The following is a 16,989-nucleotide window of genomic DNA, read 5'->3' on the forward strand; positions in this document are numbered from 1 at the left end:
AGCTCTCTATCAATCATTTCTTGTAAGGGTTAGATTCATTTCTTCTTTTTGGTTATTTCTCACTGTTTTCCTTTTTTCTTTTTCTATATTTTCCACTGGGATATTTTCCCTAATGCGCAATTGAAAACAGAGTATTTAACAAAATGCTTGCTCTCTGTTAGCGACAGCACCTGATATATCAGTCTCTGGAAGGGTGCGACTCACCACCTTGTGCTCCTTTGAAAAGAGGACGCACACAGCACTCCACTGAAGTACAATTTGCCATAATATTAGTTGTCAGTAAATTCAAAGACTGAACTCCTAAAGCTATAAAATGGATTAGAAGCAATTTAAAAAAGAATTAACAAACTAGAGTAAGAGTATACTGTCAACAAACAAATGCTCCATCATAGGACTGTAATTTGGAATTTTAATTACCCCTCTGCTCTGTAACAAAACAATGTCTGAACTGGCAGCGATTTGAATCTCTCACAGGTCATTGAGCATTCTAGTTAATTACTCTATGAATAGCCTGTTTTTCTCCCCTCTGGAAACACGTTTCTAATGGCAGTCAAGGTCTGACAAATGTGTCATCTACATAATTAGCTAGGAAGCAACACAAAACATTAAACATGCTTTGTGCCGACAACTATCAAAACATTTCATTTGTTGTCAATTATTCATTACTTTGTAGGTTCTGAAGGGGTTGTTATTATGGAAATAAGTCCAGATGCTAACAAGGTTAGAGTTTTGGATTCAAATTAGTAATCAGAGGACTAACTTAAAAAATGTATCTCATGTACATTCAGCACCATGTTTAATCAGTAGGAGATTATAAACAAATTTAGCTATGCTCAAGTTAAAATGGAAATAGAAGAGGGACTTTTCGTGAATTTGAAAACCCTGGCTCATTCTGTGAGGTTTAGACTCTACAATGCCATGGTCAGCTCTGTGGCTCTTTCAGCAGTCCAATTTGTGCTTGGTAAACAGTTAAAGATTTTTCACAGCATGAGGTGGCATAGGGTAGCAAGGACAAGAAAAGGAGGTTTTTGAGTATTCTTTCCCCTGGGGGCAGATCATGTAAAAGTCAAAATTCAGGCTAACAAACTTTTTCATCTATTTTCCTGCAGATTTGGCCTACACTAGACTACTTACCTTAGTAATCTTTAAATTGTATGTTTGTTCACTGTGACTGATTTTTTGCTCTATTTGTAACCTTGTTTTGTATTTCATTACAATATTTACTGTAAAGCTAAACATTGTTTTGGTAGCAGCACTTCTGATGTATATAGAGGATATAATATAGGGGATATAAAAACATTTCTCAACAGAATTGACCTCTCAGTAACAAAGAAAATTGTAGTGGAAGACACATTATTGTGTAGTCATATCAGAGTCTTGGATCTATGAAGAGTCTCACTTCACTGTCCTCCAGCTTTTCCTATAAACCAAAATGGCTTACAAATGTCATCTACAATAGTCCAATAAAGATTAGGAACAAAACACTGTCCTTACATTGATGAGATAAGAAAGATTTAACTGCTGGATGCAGTGTATAAGAATAGTTCATAAGGCTTCTTTTTCAAATCAGAAAAAGAAAATTCAAATTATATTTGTGTGTGCGCTGGAATTTAATTGAGATGATCAGTTTATTTTGTGCATAATGTTACATCAGATGCCTGTAGTCCAGAGCTAGATTAAAATAAAAATAAAGAGAAAGAGCAAGTTCTATCAGGGAAATCAAGAAGACCCATTATCTACAGGGTGTACAAAATACATCAGGAAATAATTCTACTCTGAGCGCTGAGAATGCCCATATAATACTTTTAAAAAAGATAAGCTACTTGTAAAGAGAAAATAATTGTGTGTATCTATATTTTTTCAAAGCAAAAAATGCAGTCATGTCTTACACTAAATAGGACACATTAAAATAAGCTTTAATAATCTCTGTGCAGAAGGAAACTAATCCTTTTTCAGATCATATGATCCACAGCAATAAAAGGAAATCATCAAACTAAAAACAATTTTAGAAATGGCTGCAGACTCTCATTTAATTAACATGCAACAGATCATATATTTATGAGGAAGTCAAAATATTTAGGAAGCCTATAATCCTGTAAGCCGTAATGTGGTATAAAAACAACAAATAAATGCAAAGTGTTACTGTTACACATGCCTGCCTGATCAATGGTTTTCACATATTGATCTATAAATGGAGTTGACAGTCTGTGTTGGCTGCACATTTTCCAAGCAGTGCTATTTTTGCACAAAACCAATACGGGCAATTACCTTTGTTTGAGATGCCAAGTCTTATCAATTCAATGTGATTTAGTGTCATTTTAATTAAATATCAGGATCCACTTCAGGACAATTTATACAAACAAAGCCTCAAACCTCACTATAAGGTTGATTTGAAGCAAACATGGACAAGCTCTACAATCTCATAATATTTCTCAAAAATTCTGCTCAACAGAAGGCTTATATTTTTAGTAGCAATTTTTATGTCTGCTTTTCTGGCTAGCCACAACTTTGGCAAGTATCCTATAATCGCAGAAATAAGAAACAAAAGAAAATTGTTTCCTCTTCTCCCTGATACAACATTAAAAAGAAAAATGAACAAGCACACTCTGTTAATGAAGGCAAAAGGAGTCTTAGATGATAATATTTGGGAAGGGCTAGAACGAAGTCTTTATCTAAATACCAATAAAAACAATATTTTTTGTTGATAATGGGCATGAATGAACCAATGCCTTTCTGTGGGGTTAGAAGAGAGAAGCAGTGAATATTCATACATGTTGCTGCTTACGACACCCGCATTAAATACTGAAATTGCTCATGCCTGCAAATTCTGTGTCTGCAGTTTCCTGATTTGGGCTATTTAAACTCTTCATTAATATCTATTCTAAACTGTCTAAGAGGATGGAGCATCCCTCTTATAAATAACATCAAAGCATGTTAAATCTTTTGCATTAGCTATTTGCTGGATTGCACATTATTAGCCTTATACAGGCACCCTTCATATGCCTCAGTTACTGGCACTGAACTGCCTGCATTTCTGTTTGGCACATTCTGGTAAATAAGCCACCCACCTTTAAAAGGTCTCACTCTCAGGCTCAGGACAGGACAACAAATCACTGAGACCAGAGAGCTTCCTTACCAATTGAATGGAGCTCTCTACATCTTGTTTATGGACAGGCAATTTTCTTGTAAACCACATCCCTCTGCTCCAAACTTCCCATCACTCCGACATGCCCAAGGTAGTAAGGAACCCTCTTTGAATTTTGAAAGAGGATTGATTTTATTTACCAGATAGAAATAATGTTTAGTGTTTAAAGGAAATGAACACCTACCACCAAACAAAATACTAACAACCTCCACACCTGTTTTATTGAAAGGCTTCTTTAAATATTTAGATCAATAAAATTCCTTACAAGTAAATACACCTCTTCTGCAGTTTAGAGTTGTATAAGTGCTTAGATTGGCATTTCAAAATACTTTTCATTTAGGATACTTAGAGGTTTTTTTAATGATATATAGGAGAATTTTATACTATGATTTGAAATTAAATCATAATGATTCTAATATCAGATTTTTGTGTTCTTATATCATCAGTACATCCATATTAGACTTACATAGCTTTTATATTTTTGTATAATCATTTTATTACATTTTATTATATAGCATGCATAATATGTAGGCTCTGTAATTAACCATTTTTCCCTGCAGAAATTACACGTGTCTCTGTTACCATAAAGTGTGCTTCATTTGAACATGATTATGCATGCTTAGAACATATCTCTTTCCATTTCTCCTAAATTCAAAATCTCCCCTCTGACCTCACCCTATCACCCAACTTTTGAAAAAGCAAGCTCTTAGTTTAGCTTGAACAGATAACTTTAACAGGCGTGTTTGAATAAATATGCCAAAATACTTTACATTCTGTCAGTATCTAGTCAGAAAATTGTGCATGGAAAAAAGAGATGAAAAGAACTGAGACAGAAAGAAAATTAGTGCCATGGCAAGCATTCAATACAGTATCTCTGAGCCAAGTTTTCTCAGTGAAATGACATCTTCTCACTAAAATACCCCTTTTATATAATTATGCACTGAGCACACATAACCAAAAGTAACTTTTATTTTTGTTCCTTATCAAGGAATACATATTGCCCAGGCTAAGAATGCGGAAACAAAAGCTGAGATAATTATAACTCATTTAACTTTGGAAAACTCTTATTCTCTAGCAGTCCAGCATACAACCCCCCAAACTAAAGTTATGTAACAAGGTAATATCAACAATGAGAAACTGCATGATAAAATCCTGCCCAAAAGTGAAAAATGCTAATTTTGTCTCATTTAGCAGCTGGATACAGAAATGCTCATTAGTTTTAAGAGGGTTAATCCTTTTAACTTTTGCATATTGATATGCCAATTATGCCTAATTGTACAAGAGGCATCAGTCAAGGTAATAGTGCATAAACACATGAAAGTTATTAAGTACATCCCAACATGTAATAAAGTAGGTGTTAATTGGTAGCTGAGTTCTGCAGGCTATTGAGGTGGATAATTCATTGAGAGATGGATCACTTGTAATTTCTCTCCATAATTCCTTTTGCAGTCTCATGCTGTGATGTTTTCATGCTTGTCAAAAACAACTGCGGCATAGTGCCTTTTGTTAAACACAGCCAATAAAATATGTTAGGCATCATTAAATATACTTAACTTTTAAACTTTTTCAAAGGTATGGTTCTTGCTGATAATACATATAGAGACACCAATAATTTACCCTAACCACTGTCTCAAGTTCATAGCTGGGGAACATTTTAGTGGTTTTAACAGTAAAGGCAGCTAACATTCTTGTGCCTCCCAGTAGACAATGGTTTAAAATGAGAAAGTAAATAAAGGAAGATGCCTTCTCCATCAGTTATCTGAGAATGTATTTCTCTTCACCCAATATAATCACTGCCTTTGCCATGTAAAATTATCTACAACACCTGAGGAATGAATGACTAAACTCATGTATTTCCTAAACTCCTGAAATTGCTATGGGTTGATTTTGACTTGAAATTGGAGGTAAAAAAGGCAAGTACATATAATTAGTTACATGTTACTCAGCAAGTTTATCTCATTTAATTACTCAGGGAGCTGAATATTTCATAGGCCCTTACTATATTAACAGAACACTCAATAACTCACAAGTTTCTGCAGGGTGACTAGGACTCACAGCCTGTCCCCAGCTAACCTATTTCCTGCTCTTGCTCTTGCTTTCACTGAGAAACAAAATAGACTTGGGGTCCAAAAGAGTGGCTAACATTGCATAAATAATTTTGTAACATCCTATGGCCTCAGCTGCAAGTTACCACCATTATGGGATAAAATTAACCAGGGGAGACTCATAGCAATCAGTGGGTTTAGTGGCTCAGGATGCGTGCAGGGCCAGGGACACAATTGGCAATAGAGTTCATCTCTAACTATTTTATTTCAAATCTTCTTAATGACACATTATCGGGACAAAATGGCTTCCTCTCCAAACCTTAAATAGCCACACCATTTCAGTCATTTAAGCTCATTCTAAATCAAATCTTAATTTTCACTATGCTATATTATTGGGAGATTTCAAGGAAGAGATTTGCACATTTTTTTTTTAGTTTTTTTTTTCTCAGTTCATTCTTAGCTAATTTTAGCCTCTGGCTTTTCAAAGTGATGTACTGTATTTGGAAGTACAAACACCACATGCTAGCACAACCTCATTATTTTTATGACACTGAAGCATGATAGTATAGGCTCTTAAAATGAGTCAAAGGTGCTCTTCAGCCTAGCTCCAAATCCACTTTATCACTCTGGATTAGACCCAGCTCTTCTCTTGTAACTGGGGATATTATTATGACTATAAGTAAGCAAGATAAAATGAAAACAGTTTTCTCATGCATATTAGAAAAACAAATAAAACAAAGCTAATTAGATTTTTATATAAATTCTATGTGATAAAGGAATGTGTAGAATTTGGAGTGTTGACTTACAGGTTCAGTGACTTTGCCAGCATCAGTGAGAATCATGGATTTAGTTTGGCTCAGCCTGTCATGGTGGCTGTTTGTGTTTTTGATTCTCATTTGCACAGCTTCGGAGCCTTGGTGGGTGGACTTCAGTGTTTCCACGGAGGTATCAGCACTTGTAGATTTCTGCATATTACCGTGTTTTCCTGAAGGGATATAAAAACATTACATGAGTCAAAATATATACATTTTTGATGAACAACTAACTCTTGGTGAACATATGTCATTATTGATAATTAGAATATGAAAATTAAATAAAAGTGTCTTCCCATCTTTGAGAAGCACATAAGAAGATAGTGAAACTATTGTTCTTTTGGCAACTGTCACATCCAAAGGTAGGTATCTGTATTTATGACAGTATTTCAAATGTTTCTAGGCATACAGTACAGACATAATCTGTGTAATTCGTAATCCTGTTAATTTTTTTTTTTTGGTTGGTCGTGGGGCTTGAACTCTGGGCTTGGGTGCTGTCCTTCAGCTCTTCAACTCAAGGCTAGCACTTTACCACTTGACCCACAGCGACACTTCTGGTTTTCGGAGTGGTTTATTGGACTTTACTGCTGGGGCTAGAATTGCAATCTTCAGATCTCAGCATCCTGAGTAGCTAGGGTTACAGGCGTGAGCCACCATCACCTGGCTAATCCTGTTAATTCTAATAGCAGTCTTCCTCATACCGGAATGTTGTTCTAATCACCTTTAGGATACTATACTTTCTTTATTTTTATTGTGCTTTTCTTTTTATAAGTATTTTTATTGCAAAAATACTGTACAGAGGGGTTACAGTTTCCTATTGAGGAGAGCATTGTTACCCCCTCGTTTGTTTTTCCCCTACTATCCCTTCCCTCCCCACCTTCCCAACTCCTCCCCCTTGCGCCCCACCCCAGCTGAAGTTGTGAAGTTCATTTTCAACATAGTGCTTTGTACATCTCATTGTTACAATGGGTCAATCTATATCCTTGTTTCAGCATTTTCTACTTTCTTCATGCACAACTTGATCTATTGTCTACTCTACTCTCACTACCAATACTTTTCATGGAAACAAAAATTGTACAAATCATACCAAATTTAAAGGAGTTGAATTAGCGTCAGAGCAAAGCAAAAATTTATCCATCCCTACTCCACTTCTAATATCCACAAAAGGGAAATTAAATTCCTTGGTCCACAGATGCCTGCCTACTGAACTAGATTCCAATGTTTAATTGCCTGTGTTTATAAAAATATCAATGCAAAGGAAATCAACAATTTATTATTTATGTACAACATATATTTAATAGGAGGAGTCTTATTTAGATGAGAAAATGCAAGGTGAGCATACTTGAAGAGAGCAGCAGTGAGGAAAAATAATAAAAATAATTTGGCAAAAATTAAACAGAGAACTGAGCTATAGTAACCTCAGAGGAGGAGCATTATATTGTACTTCATACACATGACCCTCTCCAACTGTCCTCTACTAAGGTCCTTAAAAACCATAATGTTTGCAATGCAAGTACAGCATCTGAGTTTCTATAAAATGATCGCCTCCTGCACTGACGAAGCTTCCAGTTCTTACTTATATGAACTATGTGCACTGGTCACTGGGCATAAGAGTACAACACTTGACAAATTAATAAACTCAGTTTATAGTATACATGTTTATAGCAGGCCTATGAAACATTACAATCAAGATAACAAACATATCCATTTCTCCTAAAGCGATATTACTTTTAGAGTCATTCAAACTTATTTTCATCTTCTAAGCAGCCACCATTCAGCTTTGTTTGTATTTACAGTTTGTATTTTACAGAACATTATGTAAGTAAAATTACAGAATAAGAATAGTATGGATATATATATATATATATATATGTGTCAGAATAAGTATAGTATGGATATATGTGTGTGTGTGTGTGTGTGTGTTTGTATGTATGCATGTATATATGTGTGACTGACATTGAACCCAGACTGATATTGAACACCAATCTAGTCTTCCTTTCTGAGCCTCCTGAGATTACAAGCCTGGCTAGGATTCATGCATACTCAGTAATAAACCCAGATATAGAAGATGACATACAGCCCCCCTCCCTTGCCCCCTCAACACACATATCAAATCCTCTGTTAAGGAAAAAACAATAATAGTCCTGGGAGTAGAACTGGGCCTAAAATTGTAGCAATAGTCAATCTAGGTGGACATTACAATTAGTATCAAACAAGTATTAAAATAGGAAAAATATTACTTCACAATTAGTAATAGGCAATTGAATGACAGCTTAAAAATAAATTAGTCTTTATTATTTGCTCTGTTAAAAGGATTGTGCCCATGCTGTAAATTCTACAAGATTTCCACAAAATAAACATTGAAGCCTTATTTATTTATGTATTTAATTACGTAATTATTGGCAATACTGGAGCTTGACCTCAGGTCCTCACTTTGGCTCCATTGGTGCTCTACTGCTTGAATCACACTTTCCTCTCTACTTTTTGGTAGCTAACTGGAGCTAGCATCTCATGGACTTCTCCACTAGAACTGGCTTTGAACCATAATACTCTGATTTCATCCTCTGACTGAGCTACGATTACAGAAAAGAGCCACTAATATCCAGCTTCAACACATATTTTCATAAAGAAAGAAAATGGAGATTGGCCTGAGTAATAATTTTCCCAATACCGTTGACACAATGAGGTGTGCTATTCCAAAAAGGTGGCCCATAGGGATAAATTCTCTTTTTTAAAACTATAAACAATGAAAAAGAACAGACTATTGATATATACAGTCACATGTAGAATTGCATACTCATTCTGCTGAGTGAAGGAAGCCAAAGACAAAAAAAGAGAACCAAGAATCCTAGCCAGACTTGTAATCTGAGCACTCAGGAGTCTGAGAAAGAAAGACTAGATTGGTGTTCAGTGTCAAGCTGGGCTACTCACACATATATACATGCATACATGGAGGCATGCATACATATATATACATACATACTATATTTATTCTGTGATTTTACTTACATAATGTTCTGTAAAACACAAACTAACATGACAGAAAGCTGAATGGTGGTTGCTTAGAGAGAAGGTGAAAATGAGGTTGAATTACTCTAAAAGTAATGATGCTTGGGAGTGATGGATATGTTTGTTATCTTGATTATAATGATCTTTCCTAGGCATACATGCATACTAAAAATGCCTTCTCTTTTTTGTACTTTGTACAAAGTTGTGAGGCATGCCTGTAAGTACACCACTTGGGAGGTTGAGGCAGAAAAATTGTAAGGCAATAACGAATGGGATGCATAATGCTCTTTCAATATGTATGAATATTAAGTTGATTTTATAAAGAATTTTTTTTACCATTTTCTAGAACTGTTGTTTTGGAAAATTATGGCTCTTCTCAGACTGTATACATGGCTGATCTTTCATATTTCTCAATAGATTCAAATGCTAAGTATAGTGTGTTTATAATATTAGTAGGAGACTCACCAAAGGAAAATCATTACCTACTGACCAAGAACACAGGTCAAGCATGTGCTAGATAGAGGAACTGTTACTTCCTTCTCATCAGTACAAACTTCCATGTCAAATAAAATGTTACATTTTTATATTGACTTTACATTCAGCCCACAATTTACCTAGTGACATGTTACTGTTAGAGGCAAAATTATTACAGTCTCTTATCAGGCTTGACTGGAGATACTCTACACAAAATTCTCCTCTTTCCCCTCCCCCTCCCATATTCACTCTACTTCTTGTGTTGCCATATATACCATCCTTCTTGTGTTGCTCTGAGATGATATGATGTCCACATGATGAGGTTCAGAGAGGCAAGTGATGTTACCTTATGCCCTATATAAGAGTTGTGTGTTACTCAGATAACCCTGATGTATTAAGTGAAATGGTTATTATTCTACTAAAGGTGACATATATATATATATATATATATATATATATATATAATTAGACACACAGCAAAAAGAGCAGATTCATCTCCTGAGCAGAGCAGAGCAGAACATCCTGAGATTATTCTCTCAGCACTTAGAAGTAGCTATGCTTCCAGGAACATCTGTATCAACTTTATCTTTTTCTTTCTTCATTTTTCCAAATGATTCAAATATATTTTAAATCACATTCTATTACTTCATCTATGTTCTCATTGTTTATTAGCCCTCAGTTTTGTAAATCTAGTAGAATTGATTATAAAGTCAACAACATTAGTGTATGTTTATCTCTATGTAATTAGTAAGTTCAGGCTAACTTTTAACTACAAGTCTTAACAACTTAGGTATTATTTACTGTGTGTGTCTGTTCAGTTTCCCATGGCTCTTTCTTGAACATGTCAGGCATTTATCAACATCACTGTTCTTTATCGTAATTTTTTTTTTGCGGGTCATGGGGCTGAACTCTGGGCCTGAGTGCTGTTCCTCAGCTTTTCAGCTCAAGGCTAGTACCCTACCACTTGAGTCACTTTTAAATGTAATTTTAAAACATTATTTGTATTCTGATGGGAGGTGTTTCAGAGAACCAGTAAATGTCTAATGAGTTCAAATATTTAAATATAAATCACTTAAGCCTGGCCTCACTATTTCCCCACATTTCCTAATTGTATATGTACCAAGCAAAGAGCAAGAATAGCTTGTGATGTTGCACTAGTTCCACTTTCAATCCTGTTTTAAAAACAGGAAACAAGATGAATGTGCCCTTCAGATGAGCCACACCAAGTTTAGATCTGTTCAACACACGTAACTAAGTGGTATCCTGCATTTAATTTCTCCACTCAGCCTACAAACACTCAAATAAGAGTGCTCATAACATTCTATCTAATCCTAAATTTCATAGCTATTTTCTTAATTATTGGTTCACTGTTTAATTGCATGGAAGCTCTGAAGCCTGCCCTTTTGAGTTTGAAACAGGATTTTTGACATTTCTTTTTATATCAACAATATTAAAAGCAAGATAATACTCAGAAAATTTTATGGTATGAAAAGTAAGGATTCTATGATGCAGTTTCTATGTATGATGTAGTTTCACTGCAGAATGAAGCAGAGGGAAACCCAGGAATACTCAGCTTCAGGCCTAATCTGCCACAGCTTGTTCTAAGCAGCCTCAGATCACTACGGCCTCGTCCTTCACATCATTAGTTTAATTATAGATTCCATAGACAGTGGAACTTATGCATGCAACAGTAAGGTAACCAGAATTCCAAAGAAAGTCTGTCAGAGATGATGGAGATGAAATATCACAGTACAGCCATACCCATTAAATGTCATGGAACTCTTCCTAATCAGTGGTTTATAAATGTTCCTGTGCTCCTGCTCCTTGGCAATGCAATAATATCTATAATAACCATTTGGTGAATATATAAAGGAAAACACATATGAAAATTAGCCATTGCCTGTGTATAGTTTATCACAAGATGAGATTATTATTCAGCCTCTTATCAAACTGTGTACTAATGCTATCAAAGCATTGATAGAAAATGTTTTTGATTTGTTCCTTTTTTATGAATATATATTTATGTATATATACATGCACGTATACATTCGCACCTGTACTTTAAGCAGATTATAGTTTCTGAAGTACAATCATATTATCTAATTATAAATTAGTTTTTGTATCATTATTATTTTTTGTATATATTTTTTAATTGTGAAAATACTGTACAGAGGGGTTACAATTACTTGGGCAAGGTAATGAGTACATTTCTTATCAAGCATTGTTGCCTCCTCCTTTGTTTCCCCTTCCCCTCAGTTCCCATCCCTGTCCCCCCACCACCAAAGTTGTAATGTTCGTTTTTCGATATAACGTCTTGTACATCTCATTGTTGCAATGGGTCCGCCTGTATCCCTATTTAAACAATTTGTTTTTTCCCTTCCCTTCCACAAAGTATACCAACATCAAATACAGTAAAAACAGCGATTATATTGTGGAGGAGGGACATACAAAGCAGAAAAGAAATCATCTTATAAATATGTTAAAACAATCACAAGAAAAAAAAAGAACATTTGAATCCTTATCTTGGGGTTCATTTCGCCTAACATCACCTTATCTGACCATTTCTGCTTGTCTCAGACATATACTAGTTATTGCAAATAAGGGAATGCATGGGTCCTATGTTACTTAAAAAAAATCATCTAACTCATCTTCAACAGTCTGTCTAAGGGCTGCTGGATTGTGGGTATCTCATAGTAAATCAGACTGATAAACAAGTAGAACTCTCTGTATTTTATATAAAGAATATTATTGCTAGGGACTGATATAAAATGTCAAAAATATAAATACTACCAAATTGCCAATGCAGAGCAATCTTTATGTTTCCTTCTCATTATAAAAAAAAAAATGAAGACATTTTAACTAACTTTGAATTTAAAATGGTAATTTGCTTTCATAATAGTTCCATTGAGATTCAGATTTTTTAGATGGTTGATACACATAGTTGTACACACGCATTCACATACATGTGTGTATATATACATACATACATATATAAATATATATTCCAAATAGAAAAAATTCTTGCATGACATAGGTTACCACTGAGGGCTTTGTGAGACAATCTCTGAGCGCACCCCCAGAGAAATGTATGAGAATTAGCCTGGGATTTCACTGTGTGTCAAATGAGCTGTGATGTTACCTCTTATCCCAAGCACTGAGGTCCCCTCTTCCTAAATGCAAAAAGCCTCTGTCTAGATCCCATTCCTATCTCTGCATGTGTAGGAAGTGTTTCTTATTACTTCCTAAGAGCTCATGGCAACTCTACAGACAAATATTATTTCTCAGAAAAGTTCATTTCAATCCCCTGGAAAGATCTTATGTTGATCTGTGGTAGAGCAAAGTCTGTTTGTTCCCCTGTGGAAATGACTTGTGGCTGTGGTACCTCCAGTAATGTGTGGCACAACCTTCGTGTCACGCTTTCCTGACAGGTCAGTAATTAACTTGCATTGCAATTGTTTGCCGTCTCCACCACGGCAGCCATTTACCAAAATAACATTTTAATTTTAGTTTCCTTCCAGCTCACTTTGCTTTTCTTTTTCTCCCTGTGGCTTCTACATCTCTATTAAGTCTAATTTCCCCAGACCACTTCCATAAGCTGAGAGCGCAATAAAACCCAGTTTCAAAAATGTCAAATATAATGAGAAAGGAAGATCACAGTAAAGGAATTTGACCATAGCCACCCCATTGGGTAACATTCTCTTTGACTGGGCAGGTGGTATATATAGGGAATGTGATAAAATGGCTTTGCATTTATTTAATTTATATCGGAGAATTTTGAAGACAGGCTGTATTTACTGAAAACGTCTGGCAAGTCAGCAAGATGGGTAAATTGCACTGAGAGTATTTTTTTTCTTGCTTTTGTCCACCCTAACTGATGAAAATGATTACTAAAACTGTGAAAATAGATTAGATCCTAGACAATTTTGTGTTAGAGAACTTTCTTCTTTTGTTCTTGGTGTCTGGTTATCTTGTTGCCACCCTGAGTCTTCACGGTTTCTCCTATTGGGGTAAAGCAACTGATTTTATACTTCAATTTTTTTGAGCCTCTACCCAGCAAAATTGACTTGTATCTCCCATAGTTCTTCAAAGTCATGACAAATCCTATAGCAGAGTTACAAGTAAAGATGCTCATCAAATATGTAGTCTTTTAAGGCTGCAATGGAAAATATGACTAGGGACAGTCGCAAAGTGATAGTCATATTAGGCCTGAATATTGTATAGATAGGACTTCAGCAAGAAGAACTATTAAGAGCAATTTTGCTCAGAGATCTCTTTATTTAGGAAAAAGGTGGCTAGATGGCAAATCAGATGATAGCTGAACTAGGAAAACTCCTGACCTTATGAAGGAATTTGGATTTGTCTTATATATCCTAGAAGCATTTAATGATGCTATTTAAAGTTCATTCCCATTTGAGAGGATTGGATGAAAAGAGAGCCATGAGAATGGATCATCAACCCCAAAGCTGCAGAATGAATAGTAGCCTACTCACAGGTAACAAAAAGAAATTTAAATAACAATGCTTACTACATCATTTTTAAATACCAAATTTCAGGGGAAAAAAAGCCATTTGTGATACTCAAAATAGGATTCCAGAATTATAGAAACCATACTTGGAACATCCAGATTTATGTTTAATGTTTCTAAGCAACAATCACATAAAGAGAAAGGTTAAGATGATACTAGGGTGAAGAAGTAGAGTCCTTAAGAAAAATAAAGAGTCCAGGTGCAGTTGTGTCTAATTAAAGAGATAGAAAAATAAAGTTGAGATTAGTGAAAGTGATTTTGAATTCGTCTGTAATCAGGCAGGCTGGAAAGTAGTGAAAGGCAAGTAGAACCAAATTTCTGTGCTGCTATAATTACACTGAGGGAGCATAAGAAGTCTTAGGAAATGACAATCTCCTTAGACACAGAGAAGAATCACAAGGGGAATAAGAAATGCAATCTTCTCTCTTTCCTCTGTCAGTTTTGACCTAATCTAGCAAGAAATGCTGAGCCATTTTCCACCCCGTGCATACAAGTATCAATTAAGGAAAAATGGTGACTATCTTAGGGCACTGATGATAAAATGTCCCTTAAGGAGAAATATCAGCTAGAACACTTGCTGTTCTTCAGCTACAACATTAGGGAAAAAAAAAAAGAACATTACAAGCACATTCTGACATACCCTTAGGACAAGCCAAATTCACTTGCTTGAAAGAAAAATGCAAAATGTGTGTTTTCACCTGACATTCTTTTTTGTTTTCTTGAAGAAAAATAAACGTTCATCTCTTGTTTAAAAGTTTTAACTCAGCGGCAAAGTGCTCAACTTGATGAAATCTAATCATCTTGATAGTTGTGGTTTGGGGTTCCTATCTCTGTTTTGGCCTGCTTAAGGTTCAAACACCAGGAAACTATATATTCCATAATTATTTCTCAGCAGTAATAAACAGTGATTAATAATTAACAGGAGTCAAAATAGTCGACAGTTGCTACATTTAGCAAATTTGTTGTTTCTCTTTCTTTTACCTTATTGCTAATATCTCCAAACTCTGAATCCATTGGTTAAGAATCTAGTGTCAAAAAGCTCTGAATATGGAACAGGACAGTTGGAACTTATTGTAAAAGATAGGAATTATATCATTAAAATAAATCTTTAGAATACATTTCTTTAATCTCTTTAAAATCAGTTCTCACTTGATTATTTGAGTAAACTATATTTATAATATTTGTGTGTTTATATGTGTGTGCACTTCTATTCTGTGTACAAAGTTGTTTACTCAATTGCTAGAAGTGAAACTCTTGTGTCATCACAGTAAAACAGTAACACAGGAAACATGATCAGCATCCCAGATGACCCATGAAGTTTTGTTACTGTCCCTAACCATCTCACCCTACCAAGAGCAACCACTATTCTGCCTTCTTTGTTTTAACTGTATTTGAACTTTCTTCTACAAATGGAGATCTAAAGTGCATATTTTTCTGTATAGGCTTATTTCTATCAAACTTTTGTCTGTGTAGATGTTTGTTATGCAATATGTTCTTGAGAATTGCTTTGTAAGCCTTCTGTTCCTTTTTCTATTAGGTTGCTTCTCCTTTACTTCTTTCTTGGTAGAAATTTTGTATATATTCTGGATGTAAGTCTCTTTAAATGTGTAGGTTATAAGAACTCTCTTTTCATACTTGTGGTTTTGCTTCATAGTTTTTTAATTTTATCTGCCTATTAATAGAAGTTCTTAATTTTAATAATTTCCAATGTCTTTTCTTTTTATGACTTTTGTTTGTTTTCTAATGAAATCCTTGACTAACGAGACTAGAATCACTTGTTTTTGTACTTTGTTCTAAGTTATTTTTTGTTTCAACTTTTATCTTTAAAACTGTGATTCAACTGGAAATTCTTTTTGTATTTGGTTTGAAATAGAATACCTTTCTTTCCATATGGGTAATGTGTGTGTGTGTGTGTGTGTGTGTGTGTATGTGTGTATGTGTGCATGTGAATTTTTAGTTGCAAAGATCTCACATAAGTTATTAAAGTATAAAAAGAACCAGGAAGCTACCCTCCATCTGAAATGACCATCTGAAGAGTTTCTTAACTATAAATGATGTCAAATGGTGCAATTTAATATGGACTGAGAATTGAATATTCCCCCAAATCTCTGATCACAGTCAGGGTAAACAGTGGCTGAAACAAGAAAACAAGATAAATAAAATGAGTTATCCAATAGGTGAGCAGAACTATCCACAGGCAAACTAAAAGAGGTGGTACTGACTTGTCCTCAGATTTGCCGATTGTTATCAAAAAGCTTTATTAGATAAGTAACAGAGTTCTCAATAATAGGTATTTGTTCCTCTCCAGGTCAATTAGCCATAAGACACTGGCAGTACAAAAACATCCGCATTAGTAAGTTGAGGAGGCAGCAGTTAACCATGTTACCAGGAGAGGAAGTTGTGGTCAGAGACAAAGAAAATGGCCAATGGAGAGGAAATGATGTGTGAAGGTACTGCTACTTGTAAATAAACTGGAAATGCACTTGATCTAAACCTTGTAAGTCCGGGCCAAGAGATAGGTCCAAATGAGCTCATTTATTTCTGAAACCACATAATCTATTCCACTGGAATTAAAGGTTGTCTGAGCTTAGTTAAGATTTCCTCTGGAGTTAGGGTCAGAAAAAATATAACATACATTGCAATTAAGGAAGAAAGCTATAGTGATTCACAATGGTCAATGTATAGAGCTTACAAAGCATTCAGGTATCTTCCACAGGTATTCCAGTTTATACCTTGTGTGTATCAGAGAATGGACCTGAAAGTGGATCCTGAAGAAGAAGCCTCAGAAATCATGGTTTAGCAATCACTTCTCACTGATTCAGTTGTTTTTATTTTTACAGTTATAAGTTGTTTTTTACATCGGCATTGTTATAAAATTGCTAATAAATCACCTTTTGTCTTTTTGTATGTGTGGAATGCTGGAGTTCACATGCAAAGTCTTATTAATTGTTCAGTCTGTAGCTGAATCACTTCTCCAGC

General features: G+C 35.0%; 1 protein-coding gene across 2 annotated transcripts in view; it reads right to left on the minus strand.

Moving 5' to 3' along the window:
• The window catches only part of Arhgap15 (Rho GTPase activating protein 15), a 639,204-nt gene that overhangs the window by 605,884 nt on the left and 16,331 nt on the right, over positions 1 to 16,989 (minus strand). For both annotated transcript variants that reach the window (XM_013030066.1, XM_013030068.1), the window contains exon 2: positions 5,997 to 6,175. In XM_013030066.1, coding sequence (XP_012885520.1) covers positions 5,997 to 6,161 — 165 coding nt within the window. In that variant the 5' untranslated portion in view covers positions 6,162 to 6,175. The remainder of the gene's footprint in view (positions 1 to 5,996; positions 6,176 to 16,989) is intronic.

This window comes from Dipodomys ordii, unplaced genomic scaffold (assembly GCF_000151885.1).
Source record: "Dipodomys ordii isolate 6190 unplaced genomic scaffold, Dord_2.0 Scaffold126, whole genome shotgun sequence".
Lineage (NCBI taxonomy): Eukaryota > Metazoa > Chordata > Mammalia > Rodentia > Heteromyidae > Dipodomys > Dipodomys ordii.